At 66.7% G+C, this 12,428-nt stretch overlaps 1 protein-coding gene across 1 annotated transcript in view; it reads right to left on the reverse strand.

The window, feature by feature from the left end:
- The window catches only part of CHLRE_02g100950v5 (uncharacterized protein), a 37,386-nt gene that overhangs the window by 7,989 nt on the left and 16,969 nt on the right, over positions 1–12,428 (reverse strand). Inside the window, exons 26-48 of the mRNA XM_043059719.1 lie at positions 12,141–12,241; positions 11,796–11,832; positions 11,417–11,485; positions 11,148–11,221; positions 10,459–10,681; positions 9,233–9,589; positions 8,696–9,024; positions 8,377–8,485; positions 7,834–7,906; positions 7,196–7,610; positions 6,936–6,972; positions 6,502–6,706; positions 6,179–6,341; positions 5,195–5,773; positions 4,632–4,926; positions 4,120–4,302; positions 3,803–3,920; positions 3,176–3,354; positions 2,799–2,996; positions 2,035–2,447; positions 1,549–1,635; positions 542–1,191; positions 1–124 (exon numbers count right to left, since the gene is read on the reverse strand). The exon at positions 1–124 is cut by the window's left edge and continues 16 nt beyond it. Of these exons, the coding sequence (XP_042927353.1) occupies positions 1–124; positions 542–1,191; positions 1,549–1,635; positions 2,035–2,447; positions 2,799–2,996; positions 3,176–3,354; positions 3,803–3,920; positions 4,120–4,302; positions 4,632–4,926; positions 5,195–5,773; positions 6,179–6,341; positions 6,502–6,706; positions 6,936–6,972; positions 7,196–7,610; positions 7,834–7,906; positions 8,377–8,485; positions 8,696–9,024; positions 9,233–9,589; positions 10,459–10,681; positions 11,148–11,221; positions 11,417–11,485; positions 11,796–11,832; positions 12,141–12,241 (5,018 nt within the window). The remainder of the gene's footprint in view (positions 125–541; positions 1,192–1,548; positions 1,636–2,034; positions 2,448–2,798; positions 2,997–3,175; positions 3,355–3,802; positions 3,921–4,119; positions 4,303–4,631; positions 4,927–5,194; positions 5,774–6,178; positions 6,342–6,501; positions 6,707–6,935; positions 6,973–7,195; positions 7,611–7,833; positions 7,907–8,376; positions 8,486–8,695; positions 9,025–9,232; positions 9,590–10,458; positions 10,682–11,147; positions 11,222–11,416; positions 11,486–11,795; positions 11,833–12,140; positions 12,242–12,428) is intronic.

Consider the following 12,428-nt stretch of genomic DNA (forward strand, 5'->3'; position numbering starts at 1 on the left):
AGGTTGTGTGCGGCCGCCAGCTGCTGCAGGTGCCGGCGCCGCTCCGCCAGCAGCGGCACCAGGCGCCAGGTGAGGCAGGCCAGCGCCGTGCACACGCCCAGCAGCAGTCGGGAGGCGGCGCCGCCTGAGTGCATGCATGGAGCAGATAGAGGGCGGCGTCGACAGCAGCGGCGGCGTCAGGAAGGAAACTGATTGGTGTGGGGACTGGTGGGCGGGCCCATCTATCACCGCGCACACGCACGTACGTCCTGCCGGCAGCCGCACACACACACACACAAACACACACACACACACACATGCACATATACACACACACACACGCACACACACACACACACACACACGCACACGCACACGCACACGCACACGCACACGCACACACACACGCACACACATACACACACACACACATACACACACACACACACACAGCAGAGGGTCGTGGCACTGGTGCCGCCGCAGCTTCCCCTCGCCCCCTGCGCTGTTAAACAATATGCCGTGCCTCCTCTCCCTCTGCCCCTCTCCCCCTTCTCCTGCTCACCCGACAGCAGGTGCCGCTCCATCCAGCCGTTCAGCCGCTCAGCAAACGTGGCGCCACCACCACCACTCCCTGCACCACCACCACTACCACCGCCGCCGCCGCCGCCACCTGCACCCGCCCCGCGGCCCTCCGCCGCCACCAGCCCGGCGCCAATGGCTCGCAGCAGCACGCAGTGCTCGGCGGAGGCAGCGCGCGGCGCGCCGCCGGGTGCGGGCGACGCCGCCGGCCCCACCTGCAGCAGCGGGTGCACGTCCCCGCCCCCCAGCGGCAGCACTCGCGCCAGCCGCCCTCCCGAGGCCAGCCGCTGCCACACACCCCGCAGCAGCAGCTGCGGCAGCAGCAGCCAGCCGACGCCGCCGGCAGTAGCAGCAGCAGGGCCGGCAGGGCCGGCGGCGCTGATGGCGGCGGCGGCGCTGCTGCTGCTGCTGCTGCTGCCGGCAGTAGCAGCGGCGGCGCCGTTGGGCGCACTGAGGATTGCGGTGGCTTTGACAGTGATAGCGCCGTCGTCAGTGGACATGGCGGCAGCGGTGGGGTCGGAAGCCTTGGCGTGTGCGGCGGTGTTGGCAGTGGCAGCGGCGGAGGAGGGCCCGGCAGGCGAGCCGCCACTGGTGCCCTCATCCTCGGCGCCCTCAGCCGCGACGACGAGGGACCTGCTGGCACACAGCGGAGTAAGGCCACAGCGGAGTGAGGCAACAGCGCGTGTGCAATAAGACACTCGGCGCGGACTGGACAGCGGGAAGCGCATACACAGCACCGACGTGTCTTGTGTGTGTGTGTGTGTGTGTGTGTGTGTGTGTGTGTGTGTGCGTGTGTGTGTGTGTGTGTGTGTATGTGTGTGTGTGTGTGTGTGTGTGTGTGTGTGTGACCACGCCCATCCACCACAATACCCCACCCCAATCTACCCAGCCACCCGCACGCAAACACACGGACACGCAATCTCCCTGTGTGCCCCCCGACACACATACCCGCCCCCCCCCCACCCCACACACCGCCATCCAGCTACCCACCTGCACAGTGTGGCCAGGAAGGCCAGCGCCGGCAGGTGCGCGGCGGGCTTGCGCAGGCACGCCTCCAGCTCCGCCCCGGGGCCATACCTGCGTGCGTGTGTGTGTGTGTGTGTGTGTGTGTGTGTGTGTGTGTGTGTGTGTGTGTGTGTGTGTGTGTGTGTGCGTGTGTGTGTGTGTGTGTGCGTGTGTGTGTGTGTGGTGATGATGTTGTGGGTGTGGCGCGCACGGTGCAGGTTGTCATGCAACCGTGCAAGACTGCTCGCCGCAAAGTCAGTCAGCGAGCGAGCTACTCCGCTGACACGTGCAACGCCAGGGCTCAGCCTGCAATCCTATCTACAAGCAAATCCGCCGGGCCTCTCCCCGCAAGCCCCACACAGCCCCACAAGTAAGCCCCACAGCACCCGGCTTCTTGGCCCCTCCCCGCCCCTCCCCTCGCCCCAGACCTCCACCCCTCGGCCTCCCCCCTCCCCCCTCGGCCGCCCCCACCTGGCCATCTGCCGCACACTCAGCAGCGGCCGCACATGGTGGTGCCGCGGGTGCTCCAGCCGCCTCGTCTCGGCGTCAGCATACTTGGCCCTGGCCTTGGCAGCGCGCGCCTTCTGCTTCGCTGCCGCCGCCGGCACCCCACGCCGCCCGCCGCCGCTTGCTGACTGCTGTTGCTGCCCCGCCTTGCCCTTCCCCTCTGCGCCGTCCCCGCCCTCGTCACTGCTGCTACTGCCGCCACTGCTGCTGCTGCTGCTGCCGCTGCTACTGCCACCCTCTCCTGCATCAGCGTCAGCAGCCGTGGGCTGCTGCTGCTGCTTCCGGCGTGTCGTCTTGGCCTTGACGGGTCGGGCGAAACGGCGCAGTAGGGCGGTGAACGTGCCCTGCCCGTCCCGCTCCAGACACTCCAGCAGCTCCTGTGGCGGCGGCAATGGTGCCAGCATGATCAGATTCTGGGTGCATGCGCTGCTGCTTGTGTTCGAGGACTGCCAACGTCCTCCCCACTTGCCGCAGCTGCGCACGTGTCTGTCCCCATGTGTGGCTATGGCTGTCACCCCGCGCCCCGGCCTGCATGTCCACTCACACCACGCCACCGTACCCTTGCTCCTCTCCCCCCGCCCCCGATGATTGGACATACCGTAGTTTGTTGGGCTCGGACATACAGCCCCCCAACCCCACATTTACCCCCCCACACACACACAAGCACACACCCTCCCATCCCCACTCCCAATGTTTCAGCCTTGCAACCCCCCACCTCACACCCCCACCTTCAGCGCCCCGTCCAGTGTGTCCAGGTACCGGGTGTAGGCGGTGGCCAGCCGACCCAGCAGCTCCAACACCTCGCCCGCCAGCGCGGCGGCGGCGGCGCCGCCGCCAGCCACTGGGTCAGAGGCGGCGGAGGCGGCGCCCGGCGCCGCCAGCAGCGGCCGCAGCTGCACGCCGGCAGACAGCGGGTCGATGCCCAACTGCGGGGTGCAGGGGTGGAAGTGGGTGGGTGGGAGGGTGGGAGGGAAGAGTGACATAGCTTCATGCATCTTACAATCACACACACATACAAGAACTGTCGCCTCTGCCTATGCTCCGCTAGTTTGGCTTGGTATGGTTTAGTTTGGGCCGGTATTTCGGACCACCCGCCCACACCTACCTGCTCCGCGCAGGGCGGGAAGTCGCCGCGCCACCCGCGCAGCCGCGCCGCCGCCATGCGCCGCTGCACGCTGCCCACGAGGTAGTGCGCGGGGCCGGCGGCGGAGGGCGTCACCAGAGCGGTGGCGGCGGCGGAGGCCCAGCCGCGGGTGAGCAGCTTGAGCAGCTCAACCTCGTACTCTGGAGGGGGTTATAGAGGTGTGTGTGTGTGTGTGAGTGTGGAGGGGATGGGTTGTAAATACCAGCCCAAAGTATATCACAACCAACAAGAACGAGCTGAGCACAAGCGGAGGTGTTAGTTGCAAGCGATAATACTTATGGGATGTGGGCCGAGGCGTCGTGGAGCAGCAGGGCGAGGTTGGGGGGAGGGGGGTATGTGCCCGGGCCCAAAGAAAGTGTCCCATCATCATCATCAGAAAGGGGGCAGCCGGTACGGAGGGGACCGTGTGGATGTGAAGTTGAGGGTCGGGGAAGGACGGGGACTGGTTGTATGAAGGTAGGAGTGGAGGGTGCAAAGCAGGGGGTACGGCATATGCGGCGGAGAGGGAGCCTGCAGGACATCACCAGACAGGGCGGAGGCACACACACACACACACACACACATATATATATACGCACGCACACGCACCTAGTATGAGCTCGATGTTGGTGTTTCCGAATATGGCGGTGATGGAGTCGCGGGCGATGACGGGCAGCGACTGGTCGGCGGCCGCCACCAGCGGGCTGATCACGCCGTCCACCAGCGCCTGAGGCAGCAGACAAGATGGGGGGGGGGGTTGAGGGCGGGTGGGGGGATGGTGGGGGGGAGGGAAGGGAGGGGAAGGGAGGTGAGGCAGCAGGCGGCGGCTGGGGCTTGTGAGTAAGTCGGCGAGAGACATACGCATGCACACGCACACATACACACACACACACACACACACACACACACACACACGCGGCGCCCACCTGCATGTCCACCACGAAGCCCCACACCTCCTCCGCCGCCAGCTTGAGCGCACTGGCTGAGAACACCGCGTCACAGCCGCCCAGCGGTGGCGGCAGGCCGTCACGCAACGCCGCCGCCGCCGCCGTGGCCGCCGCCGCACTGCCGCCGCCCGAGGCGAGCTGGCCGGCCGCGTCCATACCCACCTGCCGGGGCGTGGGGGAGAGTGGGGGCCGTGGGGGCGTGGGGGGTGAGTGGGGGTGTGGGGGCGCGTGGGGGCAGGCGACAGTGTCGACACAGACACGACAGTGACACGAACACAGACACACCTGCAATGCCGCGCGCTGCCATATGCACACGCCATACACGTGCCTGTGCATGTCGTCCCTGACCACATGCCCCCCCCCCCCACACACACACACGTTGACTGCTCACACGCTGCTGCTAACCACTGCGGCCGAGCCACACCTTCCGCACCACACGGCACCCGGCACTCCCCCCTCCCGCCCCCCACACGCGAGCTAGCCCCACCCACCTGCATGGCCGCCGCCGCCAGTGTGCGCCCCCGCAGCAGCCGGCACACGCCGCCCGCCAGCGGCCCAACCGCCTCGTCCTCCCCCTCATCCACCAGGTCCCCGTGCACGCCCCGTGCAGACCCGCTGGGGCAGCAGCCCACGTAGCCGGCTGTAGCAGCCGCGGCTGTAGCACCGTAGGCGGCGCTGCTGCTGCTGCTGCTACTGCCGCTGTCGCGGCCTGCAGTAGCGGCCGCCAGGTCCAGCAAGAGCTCGAGCAGCGCGGTGTCGCGTGGGGAGCAGCTGCTACTGCTGCTGCTGTTGCCGGTGTGTGTGTGTGTGTGTGTGTGGTGGTTGGGCCGGGAGGCAGCAGAGCAAGCACATCGGAGCACGTCAGATCAGGGTGGTACTGCAAGTCGTGTGTCCATGCATCGTGCCGTGCATTGCAGGGCGAGCAAACTAACACCATGCATGCAGCCTCTTAATTCCTTTTAGAGTGAGTGCTCAATCCCAGCCACACCCGCGCATTGTACAGCAGCGCATTGTACAGCAGCATTGTACATCAGCAGTAAACCCTGTGACGCACCTGGCGGCGGCCGTGTCAGATGCCGGCGCTGTTGAAGGAGGGGTAGCGCCGCCACTGCCGCCGCCACCACCTGCTGCGCCCTCCGCCGCCACTGCTCCCGGTGACGTCGTAGCAGCAGCCGGGTTGGCGGCGGCGGCGGCCGGCGGCGGCGGCGGCAGCACTCCCGCCAGCAGCTGCAGCCAAGACCTGCTACTGCCGGTGGTGGTGGTGGTGGTGGTGCTGCTGCTGCTGCTGACACCCGTGGCCCCCGCCGCCACCGCTCGCGCGGCGCCCTTGCCTGCCTGCTGGCCGGCAGCAGCAGCAGCTGTGTGCGCGGCTGTAGCCGACGCCGCGTCGCCACTGCTTCCGCTGCCGCTACTGCCGCTGCTGCTGCTGCTGCTGCTACTGCCGAACAGGTCTGCAGGCCGCTGCAGGCCGCGCAGCACGGACTGCAGCGCGGACCGCTCCGCTGCCTGCCAGGCCCCGGCGGCGCCGCCACCGCTGCTTCTGGTAGCGGCGGCGGCGGCGGCGGCGGCAGGTGCAGTCGGGGAGGACGCAGCGGCGGCGGCCTCGGCAGCGGCGCCCGAGGAGACCAGGTACCTGTCACACACAGTGCCGTACATCCAGCAAAAACAAGCCAGCATGGGTCAGCAGCATCACAGCGCCAGCTTCGGACCGGGTTGCCGGGGCACAACTGGGTTGATAGCGCACTGCTGACTGCAACACGGCATTGAAGCGGCACGGCCTGTGCGCCCGCCCGCCCGCCCGACGATGACCTGGGATGGAGTCCCACGCCTCGCGCCACCTGCTGGCCGCACCACCTGCTGGCCGCACCACCTGCTGGTCGGCAGCGTTCCGCCCACCCAACCGCACGTACAGCGGTAGCATCGAACACACACACACACACACACACACACACACACACACACACACACACACACACACACACACACACACACACACACACACACTCGCACACACATAGCCACACACAGCCACACACACCTGGCGGCGCTCCTGAGGTTGGCGTACGCGACCCAGGCGCAGCGCTGCACCTCGCACACCTCCTCCGGGGCCACACAGTCCAGACCCGCCAGGCACACGCCAGGCACCCAGAAGCCGCCGCCACCGCCGCCGCCGCCGTAGGCGTCTGCAACACCCACCCCGCCTGCCGGCAGGTATGTATGTAGGGCGGCGGACGCAGGAGGGTTCGTTAGCACGGGTTCGGCAGAGCGCTAGCGGCGTGTGGATGGGATGGCGACTGGCAGAACGCGTATGGTGCCCCGAATGCACGAGCCATCATCAGGTAACAAGGGGACCGCACGCACCTGCGCCCAGCGCCCCAAGGGCCTTGGCTCCTAGTTGCCGCACCGCCGCCAGCCCACCTCCGCCGCCGCCGCCGCCGCCTCGGCCCCGCGGCGGCGGCGGCTGCCGCTGGGAGCCGCGCATGGAACGGGCGGTGGCGGCGGCGGCACTGCTGCTGCTGCTGCCTGCGGTGGCGGAGGGGCGGCGCTCGGCTGCGAGGAGCGCGCGCTGCGGGCGAGAGCGTGAGAGGGGTGTGAGAGGGGTATGAAAGGCACAACAGACGTAAAGAGGCGGACGTGTGGGGTGAGGCTTGCGGCCAGTTGTGATCCAGTGGGAAGATGGGCAGCTGTCGATAGCGCAAACATCCACGCACGCCCCAACCACTAACTCCACCACCCACTTCCCAGATAGACCCCGGTCGTGCCGCCCAGCCACACGCGCATCCACACCGCCGCACCTGTCTCGCAGCCTTCTGCAGCTCCACCTGGTTCTCCCTGCATGCCAGCGAGCGCCGCCACCGCCATACATCAGAGCATGGGGCGATGACACACACACACACACACACACACACACACACACACGAGACATGTTAATACGTGCAAACTTGGCGCCCACGCCCACCCCTACCCACGCCGGCCACCACCGCCTGCCCCGCCCCGCCCCGCCCCGCCCCAGCAGTTCCCAGCAGTTCCCAGAGGGCGCCCCTCGCTCCCTCACCTCAGCCGCCTCAGCGCCTGGCCCCGGTCCCAGAACGCCTGCGACAGCTGCCCCTGCACCGCGCCCGCCGCCCGCTGCCAGCCGGAGGACACACCGCCGCCGCCGGCGCCGCCGCCAGCAGTGGGGGGCGGGCGCGGGGGGCCAGCCTTACCACCGCCGCCACCGCCGTCAGTGCCATCACTTGCAACCTCAGCAGCCCCAGCCGCCGCCGTCATTGCGGTTGCTGTCGTGCTGGCGGCGGGACCCGCCGCAAGGGGGCCGCCGGAGCCGCCGGGGAGCGGCGCCAGTGGCGGCGGGCCCGGGTCTGTGGCAGCACCAGCAGCTGTAGCGCCGGCAGCAGTAGCAGCAAGAGCTGCAGCAGTAGAAGCTGTAGCAGCAGCAGGGGCGCCCCTGACCCCGCCGCCCAGGAAGTCACCTGGGGCGAACGGGGCGGGCACACCGGTGGAATGGGGGCAGGGAGTCGGGTGATGCGTACGGTACGGCACGTGCAGCAGGCGCGACCCCGGGCAGCCTCAGGGGCAGCAGCCCCCGCCCCCGCCCCTGAATCACGTGTGTGTGCGGGCGGCAGCGGTGCGTGCCTCACACGTGCGCCCCTACCTGTCACACGCCCCTCCCTCTCACAAGCCCCGCCGCCTCACCCGCCCTGTGGCGCAGGTACGCCAACAGGAACTCGCGGTAGATGACCAGTCCGTTGTCGTTGGCGTCCAACTCCTGGGCGTGTGTGTGTGTCGAAACGAAAGCCCGCCCAATGACGCGAGTTACTTACCGATACCTACCACGCGACCCAGGTAGTCATACTTACCCGCGATAAGCCTGGAACCCCACGGGCGACCATTCGGCCTGACCCCGCGATGCACCTGCATGCGTCCATGCTCCGCACCCTGGGCGCACTAAACAACGTTTGCCCGGCACGCCTAATTCCCAGATTCCCGCCCGCTGGTCGTAGTCGAGCTCACCTACGGGTGACAGATATATACGTGTGAGTATTGATTGGTGGGGGGTGGGGTTGCAAGGTTACAACACTGGGAACAGGGAGCTGGGCAGCAAGTTCCGGCGTTGGTGGCGTTGGTGGCGTTGGTGGCGGCGGCAGCAGCAGCCAGCATGCAGCCCAACCCGGACGTATCGACAACTCGCCAGGACAGGAGCCCTCCGTACCAAGAGCCGCCGGCGGCCGCACCCACCTGCATCCAGTTCCTGGGCAGCGGCGCGGTGGCGTGTGCGTCAAACACCGGCCCCACCACGCCCGCCTCCTCGCCCACGTCCCCACCCGGGCCCCGCCACGGCGACCACCTGCAAGTATGCACACAAGCACACACGGGGGGTCACAGGCGTTAGCACAGCAGGCACTTGCACGCCGTGCGGAGCCGAAGCTAATGAAGTCGCCTCTTGCTGGACTTGCCGTTTACCTTACGCCATGCTTGCGCCCGCACCCGCAATCCCGCAAACCCACAAACCCACAAACCCGGAAACCCGATCGAAACCAACGCACACCTAGCGCACCTGGTTTCTGCCGGGCGCCGCAGCAGCAGCACTGCCGGCAGTCCCGCTCCCCACAGCGTGCCGCCCGCGTGCGGGTCCCGCCCCGCCAGTCCGCTGGGCAGACGCCGGAACACCAGGTCGAAGAAAGACAACACCCGCACCCCACCGCCGCCACCACCGCCGCCACCGCCACCCAGCTCGTCCTCCTGGCGTCCGGGCAGGCGCGCCGGCGGCACCGCGCCCGCCTCCCACGCCGCCACCGGCAGCAGCGCCACGACGGAGGTGGTGGCGGCGGCGCCGGCGGCGGCGGCAGCGGTGCCGGGCGAGGAGCCCGAGGCGTGCTTGCGTCTCTTCGAAGCGGTGGCCGCATGCGATTGGATGGGTGGGGAGAGTCCTCGACAGTCAGTAGGTGTTTCCGGGCGCTTGTTTGATTGGCTAGGCTTCCAAACCCCGTCACAGTCTAGGCAGGCAATGCCTAGTCGCACCATGCCTGGGCCCTATGCAGCTGTGCCCCTATCACGCCCTGTGCCAAGCATCTGCACACCTTGAAATTATTACCTGTTGGTGTTGGTGTTGCTGCTGGGCGTCCGCCGCCCGCACCAGCAGCGGCGCCGCCACCGCCCTCTCCAGCGCCGCCCGTGTCTCAAACCGCACATACATCATGTGCCGCCGGCCCGGGGCGCCGTCAGCGGCCCCGGCCCCACCACTACTGCCGCCACCCCCCGTAGCCTGCCCCTGCCGCTGCTCCATGTCTGCTACAGCCTCTGCGGCCGCCGCCGCCGCCGCGGCCTTTTTGAGCTCCGCCGCCAGTGACGGCAGGCCGGTGGCGGCGGCGTTGTACGGCACCACGTGCGGCGGCGCCGCCAGGCCGTGCTGCGCCGCCAGCAGCGCCGCCAGTCGCTCCGGAGCCATGCCCTGTCGCGGCGCATGACAGGCACAGTAGTGTTACATATCGCCAGGCGCGATGTATAAAGTCAGTACAGGATATGTCTAGGGTTGTTCCTGGCCTTAGAATGGAATTCCTTCTAACGTTATAATAATGTAGAACTAAATTAGATCATTAGGATGAGCATGAGAACGAGGTCCGTGACTTTTAACCTAGGGGGGGTTCGCTGCTGAAACTTTGGCAAGCCAACGGCTGATGCGCACCCAGGTGTTTGCAAAAGTCGGCACGTTTGCGGGGTGCACAGGCCAGGCTGAACTGAGTATGCGCCCCCCAGATACAGCCATACTGACTGCGCTGGTCACGGTAGACCCGTCATCAGCAGCCTGTCAAAGGTGCCCGTTAGCCATTGCACATACGCATGGACGCATGCCGGTATACGGCACGCCACAGTGCTAGTCTCCGCCTCCCCACTCGTCTGCTTTGGCGCGCTTCTGTCCCCAAGATTCAAAGCCAATCCGTGTTTTCTCAATCCCAGGTTCTAAACCTGGTCGCTTGGGCCTTCTACAAAATACGGTTATAATAATTTAGGATTTTCCTAAGTTTAATTCTCATCCTAAGACCCGGCGCAACCCTAGATATGTCAGATCCAAACACATTATTGGTGGGTAGCGGCTCAGTAGATGCTGCTACACAACACACAGACAGGGGCTCGGACGCATGCATACACACACAGCAGCCGCACACGTTGCAAGGGATGCCCTCTGGACACCCTCTTTCCTTACTTGCCCTCTCCGACTACACAACTCCACATATACACACGCACACACCCAAACACACACACACACACACACACACACACACACACACGCAAACCTCCCTTCACCACCCCGCCACGCACCGCCAGCGCCGGCCCCGCCGCCACCGCCCAGCACGCGGCCTGGTCCCGCGCCCACGCCTCGCGACCGCCCTCCCGCGCCGCCTCGTGCTCCGCCAGCGCCGCCAGCAGCCCCGGCTGGAACTCCACCACGCCCGACAGCAGCGCCACGCAGCGCGCCTCGCTGCGGCGGCCGCGGCACATGCCCCACACCAGTCGCCGAAGGAAGGCGCCGTCGGAGGCCAGGCTGTGTGTGTGTGTGGGGGGGGGTGGAGTGTGGTGAGTTGAATTGGGGGTGGCGGTGGAGGATGGGGTGGGGCGGGGTGGGGTGGGATGAGGCAGTGGGGTTGGTGATGGGGAGGATGGGAGGGAGAGGTTGTAAAGGGTGAGGGTTGGGGGAAGAGGATGGGATAGCGAGAGCGTCGAGGTGAAACTGCCAGCAAGGCCCTTGCCGTGCGTGCGGGTGAGGGAGCTCGGTGGGGCCGTGTTGCTGGCGCGGCATGCCGGGAAGCAGGGCTGGAGTTTCTGAGAGCATTCCTGATGGGAATGTGCGTGACTTCGAAAGACAGCAGTGCGGCGCTGTGGCGAGTGCGGTGTGTGTGCGTGATGTGACGTACACAGCCAGCAGTGCGACATGCAGTGTGCAGACTCTCCACACTTGCCCACCCAAACCCACGCCCCCCCGACCCCCCACCCCGATCCCCCCCACCCACCTGAGCAGCTTGCCCTCCACCTCGCGCCGCAGCGCTGGCGACACGTCACCCGAGCCCAACAGCCCCATCATCACCTGCCGGTGACGACAGAGGGGCGGTGGGGCGGCGTGTGTGTGGTGGGGCGGTGCACAGAAGTGATAAGGCGCCACCACACATCGACTGTCTTGGCCATTGATGTTGCAACTGCTTTGTCCCCATCCTTTTTACACACACATATATATACACACACACACACATGAACATACACACACGTCCTCGCACGCCCGCACCTGCAGCGACGCCTCCCACTGTGTGTCGTACGAGCAACACGCCAGCCGCGTGAGGCGTGAGACCATGGCCTGTGAGACGAGACGGGTTAGCCGTGGCCCGTGAGCTTTTGTGTGCGTGTGTAGTGTGTGTGTATGTGTGTATGTGTGTGTATGCATCGGATCTGTGCGGTGCACGCCGCATCTGTTCCGCCGCTCCTCTCCCTCCCCCTCCTCTGCCTCTTCCTCTTCGTCATGCCCTCCTGCCCTCCTGCCCTCCTGCCTTCCTGCCCTCCTGCCCTCCTGCCCTCCTGCCCTCCTGCCTTCCTGCCCTCCGGCCCTCCTCCGGCCCCCCTGCCCTCCTGCCCCCTCCCCCCCCTCCTCCCCCTCCTCCCCTCCTCACCATGACCTCCAGTGTGCTGCGAGCAGGCCATCCAGCCCTGTGCATGCGGGTGGGGTAGGGTGTTTCCACCATTCCCAAGAAGAGACACAGGGGGGAGCAACAACAGCCACTAAGCCCAAACACACACATGCCCATGCTTCTGCTACCTGACAGCCCCGGTCCCAATCCCAGCCCAGGCCCAGAGTCTCTGATGACTGCATCGGTCCACCCCGGATCACGACACTTCACCGCCCCCCCACTCCACGCCCTCCTCCCCAAGCCCCACCACCCCACGCACCCCCCCACACACATACACACACCGCCACGCACACACCCACACACGCACACACACACATGCGAGCTCACTTGTGCGCAATCTTGTTCCACACGGCCGTGAACACCACACAGCCGCTGTCGGGGTGGTCATCGTCCCGCGGCGCCGCGCTGCCTTCGTACCGCTCCACCATCTGCTCGGCGGGCACACACAGCACACACGTGACGCGCACACGACCACGAGGAGAAAGGGAGAGGACTGTGATGCAAAACACCAAAGAAGGAGAAAAACACACACTACACACACGCGACCGCGTGCGGCACAAGTGTGCATGTGTTCACGTATCAGCCCTGATCCCTTTGCCACCCTCGCCTGCGGCA

The sequence above is a fragment of the Chlamydomonas reinhardtii genome, chromosome 2 (assembly GCF_000002595.2).
Source record: "Chlamydomonas reinhardtii strain CC-503 cw92 mt+ chromosome 2, whole genome shotgun sequence".
Taxonomy (NCBI): domain Eukaryota; kingdom Viridiplantae; phylum Chlorophyta; class Chlorophyceae; order Chlamydomonadales; family Chlamydomonadaceae; genus Chlamydomonas; species Chlamydomonas reinhardtii.